Below are 15,880 nucleotides of genomic sequence, written 5' to 3'. Positions count from 1 at the left end.
TCTCTGAGCTCAGCTTTGATCCAGCACACTGCCTGCATAGTGACGACAGCCAGACCCTGGAGAAATGCCTTCTTCCTGCTCTCTGAAAGAGAAGCAGCACATAGAGGGAGAGGGGCAAAACAGAGTGAGAGAGGGAGGGACAGTGGATGTCCATAAATACCACAGAAAGAGAGAGAATTAATTAGTGGGGAGGGATAAAGAAGGTCCTGTTCATGTGATCTGGGCTTATTAGCTCAGATTTGCTCACCAGACGAGGCTGAAATGAAGTGACCCAAACCAGGGATTGCTTTGCTCTTGTGATGAAATCACACTCTCGGAAGGCTGAAATCATCAAGAGAGGCTTTTCCTCCTGTCCCAGGTGAGCCAGACATTTGACATCACCATAAACCCCGTGGATGACTCCTTACCCATAGTGCAAGTCTTTGGGATGACAGTTCAGGAAGGGGTGAGAAAAATCATCACCGAGTTTGAGCTCAAAGCAACAGATGCTGACACAGAGGTAAGGCGGGACTGCCCTGGCCTCCTCCCTCCCCTCTTCTGCTGCACATCTGGGCAGTCAGGAAAATGGGCTTGTGTTTAGAGACTTATGGCCTTGACACTGAGTTTATTCTTAGTATGGATGAAGATGGCCCTTCCTCTTCTTCCTGGGTCTGGCCAGAGGCTGAGCTGTCTAATACTGGCTCTACCTCACTGCTGCTTCCCCTGCAGCGAGAGATCTGGCTGCCTGAGCCAAAATCCTGCCCCAAAGGTTTTTGCTGCTTCACTCCTGGCAGAAGTGACAAGGGACACATTGCACAGAATGGCTGCAGAACTGGGGGCTGTTCTTGCCTTCACGGAGCTGTCTCAGACTAGCTGAACCAGCGTTTCGGCGGGATGTGCCTTGCTTTGTAGGGAGCCACCTCGGTAGAGGGATGAGGACAGGGCGGGGCTCAGGGGCAATCAGGGATGTGCGGTGCCAGCCCTGGTTGGGAACACAACACAGGGAAGCTGCCTGGGCAGAGTGAGCTGGAAGGGCAGGCCTGGCCCTGAGGTGGTGTCCCCAGCTTTGCCCCTCCGTGTCCGGGCACAGGTGGAGTTCATCACGTTCAGGGTGGTGCAGCCGCCCCGGCACGGGGTGCTGGAGCGCAGCGGCCGCGGGCAGCGTCCCCTGCAGGCCACCACCTTCACAATGGATGACATCTACCAGAGCCGCGTCAGCTACAGCCACGGCGGCGGCGGCGCGCTCCGGGACCGCTTCACCTTCACCGTGTCCGACGGCACCAACCCCCTCTTCGTGGTGCAGGACGGCGGGAAGAAGGTCAGGGAGGAGAAGGGAAGGATGGGAGGGGCCTCGGGAGCTCACAGGGAGCTGCCTCCTCTCAGGGCAGGGGTGGCTGAGCCGCACTGAAGGCAAGGGCTGAGTGTTCTCAGTTATGCAATGTCTTTGCTCCTTCCCCTGCCTGCCCTCTGTGTGTGCAAACTCACCCCGGGACCTCGATCCCAGTAGAGCTGAAGGGACCCAAGCTGCTCACGTGGTGGGTGAGGCTCGGACACCCAAAGTGACCCCATCCCCCTGAACTGTCTCAGGTGGTGACCGCGGCCCCGCAGCGCTTCCAGGTGGACATCCTCCCTGTGGAGGACGGGACACCCAGGATCGTCACCAACCTGGGCCTGCACTGGCTGGAGTACACGGATGGCAAGGTAATACCTGCCTGGCCTCAGCTTGAGCTGCTCCTCAGGCTACTCCAGGAGAAGGGGCTTTGCGGGAAAACATCCTCATCCTTCAGCACTTTTTATTTTTGTGATGGAGAACACCCGCCCCAGGGTTCATTTCTAGCTTTGCTGATGGTGGAGATGTTTTGATGATGTGCTGCAGCAGTCATGGCAGAGATGTATGGCTTTCCAAGGATATGGTGCAGGAATTTCTTGCTGTAACATGCCTTTGTTGTGCTGAAGTCCAAACAAAACCCCAGGAAACTCTTGGCTTGTTTTTGAGGAGCCAGCATTAACTGTAAAGAAACACTTTGGTTCTTCACAGAAAAAAATGAGTAGAAGATACTGTAGTAAGAAATTGCATTAAGAAATGGCTATCTCAGCTTAAACTCCTCACTTCAGGAAAAGCACTTCTGCAGTCTTGAGCATCTCAAATTTCTCTTTCTCCTGCTGTTAAAAACATTTTGTTTTTGAAAAGAATGCAAAAATGTGGTGGAACTGAATCACATCCATGTGAGGGCATTTGAAAGAGGCTCTCAGGAAGGCTCACCAGAGCTGTGTGAACTGAATTGAATGAGTCCTTCAGCCTGAGGCTGTTGGCAGGTGGGGTTTTTTGCTAAGTAGGGCCTCACCTGAGCATCAGCACTGCTCATGGAATAGAGGTTTCTAAGTGAAACCCAAAGATTTGTCCTAGCTTTTAGCCCCAGCTAAATAAGGCTGGGCAGCTGCTTTGAAATTTGCTTTTCTTTGAGCCACATTTGTCTTTTTAATTAAACTAAACAGATGTGAGGCAAAATTTGAATCCTTCTTGTGTTGCCAAACACATTGTAGGATATCTCTGTTCAAGGCTGCTCGGTACTATTACATCCCTAGATCTTCCCTCATGGAGAACTGTTTTGACAGAGGGGTGGTCAGGCTTTTTGTATGAACAGTCAATCAGATTTGCACTGCTGGAGCTTCAGTTTTACTCCCTTGGTTTGGCTTTAATCCAGGCCACCAATCTCATCACTAAGAAGGAATTACTGACGACAGATCCTGACACAGATGACAAACAGCTGATCTATGAGATAACAACCGGTCCCAGAAATGGTCATGTGGAGAACAAGCTGAAGGCAGGGACAGCTGTGACCACCTTTACACAGGGTATGGAGCTGGGCTGTGTCCGGCTGCTTTTTTCCATCAGTTGATTCAGTTTATTAAAAAAAGGAAGAAAATAGGTGGGAGGGGAGAAGACAAGGGGCAGATCTCCAAAGTGTGTTGAAAATAAGCATTGAATTTGCTGTCAGTTGCAGAAATCCTGTAATTTCCTAGAGACACCAACCTGTGTCCTGTAGGTCGTCCCAGATTTTCCAGCCTTGTTAGAGCTGGAGATGTGACTTGAGACAGTAAAGAGGGGTTGTAGATCTTGGAAATGCATCTGATCACAGTCTGGTGGAGGTACATCCAGGTGTGCAAGAACCAGCACTGTGGGGAAAGTTCACTCTTGCAAGGCTGAGGGAAGGGGAAGTGAGGGGGTACCTGCTTCCTGTGCCACTGTGATCCCAGATCCCTGCAGGTCCACCCTGCTCATCTACAAAACTGACTTTGGATTTCTGTGTTGACTCACTGGGTGTTCCCTCCTGGCAGAGGACGTGAACCAGGGCCTCATTCAGTACGTGATGCACGAGGAGAAGGTTCAGGAGACCTCGGACAGCTTTCAGTTCCTCGTGAAGGACAGCAAACCCAACATGGTCAGCGGCAACGTCTTCCACATCCAGTGGTCCCTCCTCAGCTTTACTCACAGCAGGTAAGTGGCACGAGGGTCACAGCACTTGGCTGGGAGCTGGGCTCTTACCTGAGCTCCCTACAGCATGGGGAGGAAATTCTGTCAGTGAGGAGAGCTGCCCTATGCCCAAGTCCCCGGCTATTATTGTGCCTTGGATTTTCCATGGAGGCCACGCTCACCCTGAGTGTGTGGGGCTCAGTGTCACCCAGATACATGGGGTTGGCTCCCCAGCCTGTTGTTTGTGTGTGCTTGATCCCTTTCCAGCTACAAGGTCAGGGAGAGCGCCGGCTCCGTGAGCGTCACCGTGAGGCGGGTGGGGAACCTCAACCAGTACAGCATTGTCCTGTGCCGCACCGAGCAGGGAACAGCCACTGCTGGATCCAGATCACGGCCCGGAGAGCAGGACTACATGGAGTATGCGGGCCAGGTGGGTGGGCACGCAGGAAAGGGACAGACTGACCACACCTGCCACAAAGCCTGGAGGAAAGAATGGACAAAAAGCGATAAAAACACCAAGGAGGGTGTATTTTATTTGTGAAGTCGTGCGGGTTATTTGCTGTCAGAAGAGGGAGCACCTCAGATGGGGGTGAGAGAGGAAGGACGGGAAGCTCCAGACTGCAGTCCAAGGACAGCAGTCGGATCGCTGCCTTCCAGGTGCAGTTCGAGGAGCGGGAGGACACCAAGGCCTGTACCATTGCCATCAACGACGATGACGTCTTTGAGGGCATGGAGAGCTTTTCCCTGGAGCTCAGCATGCCAGCTTATGCCCTGCTGGGGAACGTCACCCAGGCCACCATCACTATCGCCGACCCCGAGGACGAGCCCACGCTGCAGTTTGACAGGAGCACCTTCCACGTCAGCGAGAGCGCCGGATTCCTCTCGGCTCCCGTGCAAAGGAAAGGTGAGTCGGGCAGGACAAGGTGCTGAGCCCCACGGGAGGGACACATGCAGAGGGGGAACCCTCATGGCAGAGAGGTTGGGCTTTGCCTGCTTATGGTTTTGGGGTCTTCTCTGATGTTTTGTCCTGTGGCACAGCTGTAATGGCAAGCAACACGCGGGGCAGTGTTGTTTATTTTTTTAACTTTTCCTGTCTCTGCTGTTAAAGCTTCTTGGGTTTGGATTTGTTTCAACTCCCAGCACGAGCAGGAGCAAATGCTTGTATTTGTTTGCTGCTTCTCTGTGATCTAGACAGTGTTTTATATGGACCCTGTCACTGGGCTGTGTGTTCTTTAATAGGCAAGTGCCACCAGTTTCCTGAGTGTAGATTAGGAGCTGGAAGTCATGTCTAAGCAAGCTGCTATACAAGTTCAGGAGCAGGGATAGTGTTCTTTTTCATTCCTCATCCTCTTTTTCCTGACCGCTGCTTTATTCTTTAAGTGAACAGTGTCTCTCCACCAGACAGATTACAAGTATTTCCACAGAATTATGGAGTTTTCCTGTTGCTTCCTAGGGGATGCCAGCAGCACGGTGTCTGCCATCTGCTACACCGTCCCCAAATCAGCCAAGGGCAGCAGCCTTTACATGCTGGAATCCGGCTCCGACTTCAAGTCCCGGGGGCTGTCGGATGAGAACCGCCTTATTTTGGGGCCAGGTGTCACCGTGGTGACCTGTGATGTCACTCTGATCGATGACAGTGAATATGAAGAGGAAGAGGAGTTTGAGGTGGTGCTGGCCGACGCCTCGGACAACGCCCGCATCGGCAGCCGGGCTTCAGCCAATGTGGTCATTGCCGGCCCCAACGATGCCTCCACGGTGTTCCTGGGGAATGCCACCTTCACAGTCAGCGAGGCTGCAGGTGAGGAGCAGGGGCTTGGGCTGGGATGCTCATTGTAGAAGTTTTCACCATGAAGGAGGTGTCAGAAGGAGCAATTCTGGGCACAGCAGAACTTCAGAGATGTGCAGAGGGGCTCTGTGGTTCTCTCTGTGCTGAAGGCAGGAACAGTGCTGAAGGGAAAGGGATGGATTTGTGGAACATGGCTGCTCTCTCAGTTTGTTCTCTCTTTCACGTGCCTCTGGCGCTGCAGGACACATTGAGATCCCAGTGCTCCGGCAGGGACCTGACCTCTCCACGCCCACGTCAGTGTGGTGTGCCACTCGGACATCAGACCCGCCCTCAGCCAGCCCTGGAGTTGATTATGTCCCCAGCTCCAGGAAAATAGAGTTCAGGCCAGGCAAGACAGAAGAGGTGAGGACCTACTTGGACTCCTGCTGAGTCTGCTTTGCCTGGTGACACTTGTCTTGTGTTTCCGTGCATATCTGCTATTTGTTTTGAAAATCCTCTCAGGGCCATTTGAGAGCTATTAATGAGTTTGCTAGGCACAGACTCCCATCAGCACTCCAGCCAGGAGAGATTTGGTCATGCCACCTCTTCCAGGATAAGGATGGCTGCCTGTTCTCTGAAACGATATGCTGGATTTATGTAGAACATTCTTTACATTGATTAATGGATTCAGAAAACATAAATTCATAACAGCTTTACACTAGACTCCCAAATGTGAGTGCTGCGAAGGACGAAAGCTTTGTACATCTAACAGCAGGAATTCCACTTTCCTCCCAGTTCTGCCCCCTGACAATCCTAGATGATGCTCAGTACCCAGTGATAGAAGGACTGGAGACATTTGTTGTTTACCTCAGCTCCCCCCATGGAGCTGAGCTGGCAAAGCCGTTCCAAGCCATCGTGGCCATTAATGACATCTTCCAAGATGGTGAGTTATCCCTGGCAGCTGTATCTGTTCCATTCCAGCCCCTTGGCTCCCTGTGGATCCCCAGCACTCCATTGGCTCTATTTCTGCCCCCCTGCAGTGCCCAGCATGCAGTTCACCAAGGACACCTACACGGCCAAGGAGAAGGAGGGGACCCTGCACATCCCTGTCTTCCGCACGGGGGACCTGAGCTACGAGTCCTCTGTCAGGTGCTATACCCAGAGCCAGACAGCACAGGTCATGGAGGACTTCATGGAGAGGAGGGATGCAGAGGAGTCTCGCATCACTTTCCTCAAAGGGGAGAAGGTGAGCTGGACCTGCCTCATGGCGGAGCAAAGAACCAGTGCTGGGAGAGGTTCACATCCATTCCTTGGCTGTCATCAGAGGGAGCTGACAGGGTTGTCCAGGCTGGTTTCAGATGATGCAGATTCTTGTCCTGGCAGTGTGACCCACTCTGAGGGGGTTGTGTGTTTCATGATTAAACTGGTTAAATTGTGAAATGCAAATCCAATTTGTCAGGAGAACCCAGGATTGTTCTACAGAGGGCTCTGGGTTTGCAGAAGAAGATGCTTTTTCTGCTGTGTCTCATCATGTAGCAGTGTGGTTTGTTCACACTGAAGAAGAAGCCCTAAAAATAGAAGTGTTTCTTCCAGGATGGACAGCACTCCGATGTGCAATCCCAGATAGGGAAGTATGGCCTGGCCTTTATGTGGCTTTATCAGATTCATCAGTGTTTGCTGCTTTCTCCTCTTCTCTTGGCTTTAGGTGAAGAATTGCAGTGTTCACATCAGCGACGACTCTGCCTTCGAACCAGAAGAGCAGTTCCAGGTCCATCTGGGTAGCCCCCTTGGAAACCACTGGAGCGGAGCGAGGATTGGGAAGATGGATGTGGCAACCATAACTGTCACCAATGATGAAGATGGTGAGTGAGGCTGCTCCACAAGGATGTTGTGGTGGTTCCCAGGGTGTCAGTCCTGTCAATGCAGTGGATGCCTTTGGTGCCACAGTCACACTCCGGTGTGCAGGTCACTGGTGTGCACTGGGCTGGGCTGAGGGGAGAGGTTGGATAGGAGTGCTTGGACCCACCACCTCTCCTGTTTCCCATTCCCCTGCAGCTGGAGTTGCTGTGCTTCCCCTGGGAGATATTCCCCTCCCTCCACAGCATCACAGCCTGGAGAGATCTGTGAGGGAGAAGAGGAATGGCAGGTCCCTCTGGTGCAGCGGGGGATGGAGCACCAGCCCGTGGCAGGGATTTTGGGGGGTGTGGGAGGCAGGGATAGGAGAATCATTTGCCATCCTCTGTAGCCCAACACCCTTGTTAGGTTTTGCCCCAAGTCACACCCAAGACGTTTTGGCCCCAGCCTTGAGGAGCCCCTTGCTCTGAAGGCGGGTTGGCAAGTCTGAAAGGAGCCGAGCTGAAGCAGCCAGGGGTGCAAACCTGGGGCTTTTCCCTCGCCGCTGTCCCCGCAGCCCCCACCATCGAGTTCGAGGAGGCGGCGTACCAGGTGCGGGAGCCGCCGGGTCCCGAGGGAGTGGCTGTGCTCAACATCCCGGTGGTCCGCAGAGGCGACCACAACAGGACCTCCAGGGTGCGCTGCAGCACCCGCGACGGCTCGGCGCAGGCCGGCGTGGATTACTACCCCAAGAGCCGCATGCTCAAGTTCAGCCCAGGTGAAGGGGCCTCGCAGGGAGGGTTGGAGGTGGGGGCGTGGCCAGGGACATTTTGTGTGCGTGAGAACGGCCAGATTTGGGGAAAAACCGCTTTTTGCGTGAAGTTTGCTGTAATTTTATTACTCAAAAAAGCTGAAGTGTTAAACAGTGATCAGACCAGAGGGAGAAGCACTGGGACCTGGCAGAGTAAAGTCCTCCTCAGGGAACGTAGGGCTGTGAACACCTTAGATCATGTTGCTGGACCAAGAAGCCTTCACTAAACAGCTCTGCACACTGGTCTGAGGGAGAGGAGGCATGGGAATGTGCTTTGCATCCCAGATTTTTCCTGCAGACAGCTAATACAAGACAGCCATTATTAATCCTCAGACGGCATCTGCTAGTAAATCTGTCACCGGATCGATTGGATCAGTTGTCATAGCTGGAGTTTTATGTTTATAGTAGACTCCTCTGGGTAAATTATTAGCAGCAATGAGTGAAAATAAAATTTATAATCGTATTTTATCATAATGTCTGCATGGTCACAGCCTGGAGCAGCTGCGCAGGGTTTGGATGAGAACTTCAGAGCAGCCTCCGATGATGAATCGACTTCTCTCTGTTTTTCTTGCACTCGCTCCCACAGGTGTGGCCCACATCATGTTTAAGGTGGAGATCATGTCCAACGAAGACCGGGAATGGCACGAGTCCTTTTCTCTGGTGCTGGGCCCAGATGATCCAGTGGAAGCAGTTCTTGGAGACACCAGCACTGCCACAGTGACTATTTTGGATCAGGAGGCCACAGGGAGCCTGATTCTCCCAGCACCTCCCGTGGTGAGTGGATGTGCTTCAGTGCCCTTCAAGCACAGACTGGAAACCGCAGTGAGATTTTGGAAATAAAATGTAGAGCTGCAGTGACAATGTGGGAGGGAAGGATGGCTTCTTCCACCCTTTCCCTCAGCCCCAGCTGAGCGCTGCCCTCTTGCCTCCACGCAGGTCGTCACCCTGACTGACTACGACCGCGTGGAGGAAGTGACCAAGGAGGGTGCAAAGAAATCTCCCTCCCCAGGCTACCCCCTCATCTGTGTCACTCCCTGTGACCCTCACTTCCCCAAGTATGCCCTCATGAAGGAGCGCTGTGGCGAGGCCGGGATCAACCAGTCTTCCATACAGTTCAGCTGGGAAGTGGCTGCCCCCACGGACGGGAACGGAGCACGGTCACCTTTCGAGACCATCACAGACAACACCCCCTTCACCAGCGTCAACCACAGGGTACGCTGGGGCTGGGGGGCCACAGAGATCCCAGCCTGAAACCCCCTTGCATTTGGGACCTGGTGTGAGGCACGAGTGTTTGGGTTTAGAAAACTGAGCACTGTTTTCCCTTAAGCCTGCTGGAAGCACTAATGGTTTCTCCCTCCTTGTCCCCTCAGGTGCTGGACAGCATCTACTTCAGTCGGCGGTTCCACGTGCGCTGCGTGGCCAAGGCTGTGGACAAGGCTGGCCACGTGGGGACCCCCCTGAGGAGCAACGTGGTGACCATAGGCACAGACAGTGCCATCTGTCACACGCCGGTGGTGGCGGGGACAGCCCGAGGCTTCCAGGCACAGTCCTTCATCGCCACGCTCCGGTACCTGGATGTGAAGCACAAGGAGCATCCCAACAGGTATGAGGCTGGAGAAGGGGGAGTGCAGCCTTTTACCAGCCCCTCTGGGTTCACAAGGACAATGTGTGTGTGAAGCCACGTCCCTCCTGCAGCGTGGGGTGCTCGAGTTTGTGCTCACACCCTGCTCAGCTGAGGGGGTGCCCTTCCCCTCAGGAATTGGGAGCTGGTGGGACAGCTTAAAGAGTAGATGTGTAGCTGGGGAAATCCAGCTCAAACTAAACATCAGGCTCACCTGCCAGAGCTGTGCTGCTGTGGGGCTCCTGTGCCTGCCAGGCTGCTCTGTTCTGCTGTCTCATGTGCTGCTTGTTCCAGGATCCACATCTCAGTGCAGATCCCTCACCAGGATGGGATGCTACCCCTCATCTCCACGCTGCCACTGCACAACCTGCATTTCCTTCTCTCCGAGTCCATCTACAGGCACCAGCACGTCTGCTCCAACCTGGTCACTGTCAGAGACCTCAGAGGCATCTCAGGTAACGTTCAACACCAGCCTTTGCTTCCTGAACATGGAAGCCTGGAAAGAAATGTGGAGGGGGCAGCTGGGCTCTGGGCTCACTTGACATGATGTAAATAGCAATGAATCTTCCTGGTCTAACAGCAGTGACCAGAGTTGCCCCGTTGGAGCTGGGATTCCAGGCATGGGAATGTTTGAGATTGTAGGTTGTAGGTTCACATTGTGCTAGTGATTTTCTGCTTTTCAAATCTGTCTTGTGACGTCCACCCGGATCTAGAGGGATCTGCAGGGCTGGATCACTGTGTGTGGGTCACTGAGATCTCCCATGAGGCAATAAAATCAATTCACTGCTAAAGGAAATGTCAGGGCTGAAAAGAACAGGCAGACCGTGTCTCTGACACCCCAGGGAATGAAATCCATGCTAGTCCAGGCAGGCAGCAAGTTGTACTTCATTCTGATAATTCCACACTCAACCTGTTCCTCATTTCCTAAAGGTTAACATCAGCTTTGAATCAGTAGGTCCCTAAGTTTGGTTTTTAGGACGCTTCCCCCATTCCTGTAACATTTTCCCCCGTGAAGAGTTAAGTGTGTCCAGTTTGACCTCCAGGATAGCGAAGGGAGAGGAGAGGAGCTCCCATGACTCAAGAGTGAAGCAAGACCTCCATACTTGGGCTCAGGCTGTTCAAAATCGGGGAGGGATCAGTGTCCTGACTTCTCTCTCTCAGAGGCAGGGTTCCTGGACGAGGTGACCCAGGACAGCTTTGTGCTGGGCCCGGGCTATGACCGCCCCTACCAGCTGGACCCCGCTGTGAGGGAGCCCAAGAGCATCCAGCTGTACCAGCACCTCAACCTCAAGAGCTGCATCTGGACCTTCGACGCTTACTACGACATGACAGAATTAATTGATGTCTGTGGAGGCTCTGTCACTGCTGACTTCCAGGTGAGAGGCCCATCCAGAGCTCTCCCATGTATCCCAGAGCTCCCTCAGTTCTCTGCATTGCACTTGTGTGTAGTTGCTGCTCTGCTCTGTACAGGTGGAGGGTGACTTTTCCCCCCGTCACCTGGAAGAGAACAGTGCTGTATGCATTTATTTCATGTATTTTCCTGGGGGTATCACAGCTTTTATTCTCTTAATCTTCAGAGCACCAGGAAAATATTTGGTTTTTTAATGTACAGCCATACTGGAAGTAGAAAACACTGACAGCTGGGCTGTCTTTTATAATTTTGACCATGTTCTCAGCCTATAGAAATGAGCAAAGGACAGGGCAGAGGCAGCTTAATCCATGCTCCACAGAGTGAGGTGGTCATGGGATATTTTAACTCACTCCCTAATTAGCAGACTGGCAGACCAAAAGCCAAAAATGTTCCTCTGAGTGGCTCTCAGTATTTGAGGTGCCTCATTGCCCTCTCGTGGCTGCATTATCCATGTGCAGCCCACTCCATCTCCCTTAAGTTCTTGCATTAAATTCCCAGCCACATTGCTAGGAGCAGCATCATCTCTTTTAATTTCTGCCAGCCTGGACTACTTCATTAAGTTTCCTTTTATAGCTCCAATTGTTTTCACAAGCCCAGAGGAGCTGCTTGGCCTGAACAAATGCCCAGTGAAGCATGTGGAGCTTGGCTTCTCTGGCCAAGTACAGCTGCACTCTGCAGATAATAAATGGAGAGCTCTGGGAGGCCTGAGGAAGCAGAATTTCCCATTTTTAATTCACAGCCTTGGAAACTGGGGAGGTTTTGAGGTGAAATTGTGCCCAGAGCTCCTTTGTCCCATGGTCCCAGGGAGCCTTAGCACTGCCCCTGAATTAAAACACAGGTTTGTCTGAGGTACCTACACAGAAAGAATGTTCAGAGTCACCTCTGACTTCACTTGAAGGTGCATAACCCCCTCTTTGTTGTTTTATTGCCAGGTAAGGGACTCTGCCCAGTCCTTCCTAACAGTCCATGTCCCTCTCTACGTGTCCTACATCTATGTGACAGCCCCGAGGGGCTGGGCTTCCCTGGAGCACCACACGGAGATGGAGTTCTCCTTCTTCTACGACACCGTACTCTGGAGGACAGGTGAGCCTGAGGCACTCCAGGGGCTCTGGAAGAAGTGGCTCCTTCATGTTTTCCCCTTAGTTCCTGCCACCAGAGTCCTGAGGGAGCAGGGAACTCAGAATATTTCCTTCCTTTATGCTTGTGGGGGCCTTAGGCAGCCAGCGGATAATGGAGGAAGTGTGCAGCTGGCTCACTGGAGGATGGTCCCAACTAAACCCTGCCTTTTGGAGACCTCCCAAAGGCTTCTGAGGCTGGCACAGCCCCCCAGCTGAGGGGCAGGTGTGCTGTGTGGGCTCCCAGTGCCGCTGTCCTTGCAGGGATCCAGACGGACAGCGTGCTCTCGGCCCGGTTGCAGATTATCCGCATCTACATCCGTGAGGACGGCCGGCTGGTCATCGAGTTCAAGACACAGGCCAAGTTCAGAGGTGAGGGCAGGGATCCTGACAGGGACACAAACCAGGGTACACACAGCTCTGCTCTGGCAGCACGGGCAGCAGGATGAGACCCTGTCCCCGCCAGGAGCCCCTCTGTGCTGAGGTGCACGGTGTGGGGCCTCTCCGTACGTTGCCTCCTGTCACCTCCTTGTCCTCCCCCAGGGCTGTTTGTCATGGAGCACCACAGCCTGCCAGATGTCAGGTCCTCTTTGGTGACTCCCGAGCACCTGGGAGGGATTGAATTTGACCTGCAGCTGCTGTGGAGTGCTCAGACTTTTGACTCCCCCTACCAGCTCTGGAGAGCAACCAGCTCCTACAACAGGTGAGGGCTGGGGGTCCAGTCCCCTTCAGCAGCTTCCCACAACACCGTGTTCTCCCTGGCACCCCTCCAGCACCCACAGCAATAGTGTGGAATGCTCAGGAACTTGGTCAGAGCTGGAGTATGTGAGGAGTTGCTGTCAGGGCTGGAACACTGTTCTACTGAGAGAAAAATCAGCTCAGCCTCTTGTAAAGGAGATTTTCCAGCAGTGAAGCCTGTGGACAGACTGATCCCAGAGGTGACAGTGCATTTCAGAAGGTCACATTTGTCCCTGAGGAACTGCTGGATGGCACTGCTGGGGCAAGGGAGAGGTGCTGCCCTGGGTGAAGAGCTCAGAGCTCTGCTTGGTGACTGCAGGGTCTCCCCTCTGTTCCCAGGAAGGATTACTCTGGAGAATACACCATCTTCCTGATTCCCTGCACGGTGCAGCCCACACAGCCGTGGGCAGAGCCTGGAGACAAGCCCTTGCCCTGCACGGCTCACGCTCCCGAGCGGTAAGGAGGCCCCATCCCACGGCAGGGGCAGCCCCTTTGGCTGTGTCCAAACCTCATCCCTCCTCTGTTTCCTTCCTTGTCCCAATTCCAGGTTTTTGATCCCGATTGCCTTCCAGCAGACAAACCGCCCAGTTCCAGTTGTTTACTCCCTGAACACAGAGTTTCAGCTCTGTAACAATGAGAAGGTTTTTCTGATGGACCCCACCAAATCGGAAATGTCTCTGGCAGAAATGGATTACAAAGGGGCTTTTTCTAAGGGTAGGATTTACCTCTCCTCTTCTGCTTCTGCCCAGTGTTTTTGCCTTCACAGCTTCCATTTCCTGGAGAGGAAAGGGCAAAATTCAGATGTGGCTTTGGCTCTTCCACAGCAATAACTGACATTTTGAGCATCTTACAGCCCTGTAAAACAGCAACATGCTACGGCACCGTGTTTTGTCACTCCCACACACCAAGCCCTTCCCAAACCATCCAAACCCTTCTGAACACCCAGCACACTTGGCTCTGGCAGCGTTTCCCTGGCTGGGGAATTTCACTGCTCCTCTTTGTCCCGACCTCCCCAGGGCAAATCCTGTATGGGCGCGTGCTCTGGCACCCAGAACAAAACCTCAATGCTGCCTACAAGCTGCAGCTGGAGAAGGTCTACCTGTGCACAGGCAGGGATGGCTACGTGCCCTTCTTCGACCCCACGGGCACCGTCTACAACGAGGGGCCCCAGTATGGCTGCATCCAACCCAACAAGTACCTGAAACACCGATTCCTCCTCCTGGTGAGTCCTCTGCTCCCACTCTCCCATTTGGGATTTTCTCTGGCAACGGGCAGATCATGACTGCAAGGGGATGAGGAAAGGAATGTGGTGGATGTTTTGTGCTGCTGGTGCAAATTGTGAACAGAAGATCAGTTTTTCCCCACCCTTTGTCCACGAGTGTTCCTTAATCCATGCCCACATGTGGATGTGGAGATGGGGCATTCAGACTAGATCCCTTACACAGGTGTTGGGTAGTGCCCTGGCTTCCACCCTGTCTTGGGAAAGCAGACATCAATCCCTCACAACACTTCTCTGACTTCCAGGACCGAAACCAGCCAGAAGTGACGGATAAGTATTTCCATGATGTGCCTTTTGATGCCCACTTTGCTTCCGAGCTGTCCGAGTTCCATTCAGTGAGCAGCATGCCTGGAGTTGATGGATTTACTCTCAAGGTGGATGCTCTCTACAAGGTACGTACCCAGTACTTTTGGTAGCCCAACCAGGACTTCTCTGTCCAGGACCTCCCAAACACTTGGTGAATTGTAGGCTCTGGGTCTTCAGAATTAAACTCTGATACAGGAAATGGAGATTAGGTTATTATTCTGGTAATTATTTTTTTTCCTGAAGCACTCATGAGAAACCACTTTAAAAACATATTAATAAATATAATACTAATAAATTCATAAATACATATGAATTATTGCCATTGGCAAAGGCTGGACACCTCACTGGGTGGTCAGCGTTACTGCAGGTGCTTAGAAAAACCCACTGAAGGGCTGGCTTTGTCAGACACAGGACACGAACCACACCAGCACTTAACAGAATCACCTGCTGCCAAAGCCATCATTAATACTCCCTCTGTCCACGCCTTCCCTTGGGTAAAGGTGGAAGCTGGACACCAGTGGTACCTCCAGGTGATCTATGTGATTGGCCCGGAGGGCGCGGCCGGGCCCCGTGTCCAGCGCTCCCTGGCTCGGCGCTGGCAGCGCGGCCGCCGGGACCTGGCCCAGGGCGGCGGGAGGGCGGCGCTGGACGACTCCCTCATCTACGACAATGAGGGCGACCAGCTGAAGAACGGCACCAACATGAAGTCGCTGCTCCTGGAGAGGGAGGAAGCTGCCGTCGCAGCCTCCTTGTCCCAAACAGGCGCTTCGCTGGGCAGCGCCTTCGCTGCCCTCACCCTGCTACTGCTGGTGCTCTCCGGGATTTGCCTCCTGGCCAGGAAGTGCCGGAAGGTGCGGAGGAAGCGGGAGGCTGCCAGGGGCACTCCCGAGGAGCACCCCTTGAACACCAAGGTGGAGCTGCCCCGGGGCACCCCGAGGGCCATGGGCAGCCAGTGTTGCACCGTCAGGAATGTTCATCCACCAAGGGACAGCGGTAGCGGCTTCTTCCAGGGGCAGGGCAAGAAAGTGAAGCAGGTGAACTTGGAAGTGAAAGTCCACAGCAATTTGCACGACGGCACGGAAGTTTAATGGAGCACGCGCATCAGGAAAAGCTTTTTATAAACTGTAAAATAAAGATAATCCAAAACTGAAAAGCCACGCGGGTATTTTTTGAGTCTGGTGAGGAGAGGCAGCTGTGAATTCCCGCTGCTCCTGTCTTAGCGACTTCACCAAGTGAAAGAAACCATCCCACACCCCTGGCATGTGGGAGCTCTGAGCCAGCCTGCGAGCAGCCGGGTTCCTCTGGAAGAGAGTAAAGCTGAACTAAAACCTTCACCCGGTATGACCGGGGTGTCCCTTCCTGTGCCGCTCCTACAGTCCCGCTCATTCCCCTGCGGGGCGCCGGGCGGGAGCCCCGCGGAGCAGGGCCGCCGGGGGATGGAAGGAGGGAGAGGCGGGCGCTGCTCGGGCCCGGGGCCGCCGCGGCCTCGGGGCCGGGCTGGGAGCGCTCCGGGGCTGCGGATCCGGCCCTGCCCACGCGGGGGCGCC

General features: G+C 53.7%; 1 protein-coding gene across 1 annotated transcript in view; it reads left to right on the top strand.

The window, feature by feature from the left end:
• FRAS1 (Fraser extracellular matrix complex subunit 1) overlaps positions 1–15,530 on the top strand; it is a 107,676-nt gene extending 92,146 nt beyond the window's left edge. The window contains exons 47-72 of the mRNA XM_083861299.1: positions 359–499; positions 1,070–1,297; positions 1,567–1,680; positions 2,685–2,835; positions 3,319–3,478; positions 3,722–3,884; positions 4,112–4,358; positions 4,908–5,252; positions 5,482–5,642; positions 6,015–6,162; positions 6,260–6,465; positions 6,925–7,081; positions 7,630–7,830; positions 8,450–8,637; positions 8,800–9,075; positions 9,234–9,466; positions 9,779–9,939; positions 10,646–10,860; positions 11,828–11,978; positions 12,275–12,382; positions 12,554–12,713; positions 13,088–13,204; positions 13,296–13,462; positions 13,765–13,970; positions 14,273–14,419; positions 14,834–15,530. Of these exons, the coding sequence (XP_083717425.1) occupies positions 359–499; positions 1,070–1,297; positions 1,567–1,680; positions 2,685–2,835; positions 3,319–3,478; positions 3,722–3,884; positions 4,112–4,358; positions 4,908–5,252; positions 5,482–5,642; positions 6,015–6,162; positions 6,260–6,465; positions 6,925–7,081; positions 7,630–7,830; positions 8,450–8,637; positions 8,800–9,075; positions 9,234–9,466; positions 9,779–9,939; positions 10,646–10,860; positions 11,828–11,978; positions 12,275–12,382; positions 12,554–12,713; positions 13,088–13,204; positions 13,296–13,462; positions 13,765–13,970; positions 14,273–14,419; positions 14,834–15,421 (5,139 nt within the window). The 3' untranslated portion in view covers positions 15,422–15,530. The remainder of the gene's footprint in view (positions 1–358; positions 500–1,069; positions 1,298–1,566; positions 1,681–2,684; positions 2,836–3,318; positions 3,479–3,721; positions 3,885–4,111; positions 4,359–4,907; positions 5,253–5,481; positions 5,643–6,014; positions 6,163–6,259; positions 6,466–6,924; positions 7,082–7,629; positions 7,831–8,449; positions 8,638–8,799; positions 9,076–9,233; positions 9,467–9,778; positions 9,940–10,645; positions 10,861–11,827; positions 11,979–12,274; positions 12,383–12,553; positions 12,714–13,087; positions 13,205–13,295; positions 13,463–13,764; positions 13,971–14,272; positions 14,420–14,833) is intronic.
• Positions 15,531–15,880: the final 350 nt, after the last annotated feature.

Source organism: Zosterops lateralis (genome assembly GCF_965231275.1).
Source record: "Zosterops lateralis genome assembly, chromosome: 5".
Classification (NCBI taxonomy): domain Eukaryota; kingdom Metazoa; phylum Chordata; class Aves; order Passeriformes; family Zosteropidae; genus Zosterops; species Zosterops lateralis.
The sequence above is the reverse complement of the archived record's forward strand: the minus strand, read 5'-3'. Positions and strand labels throughout refer to the sequence as shown.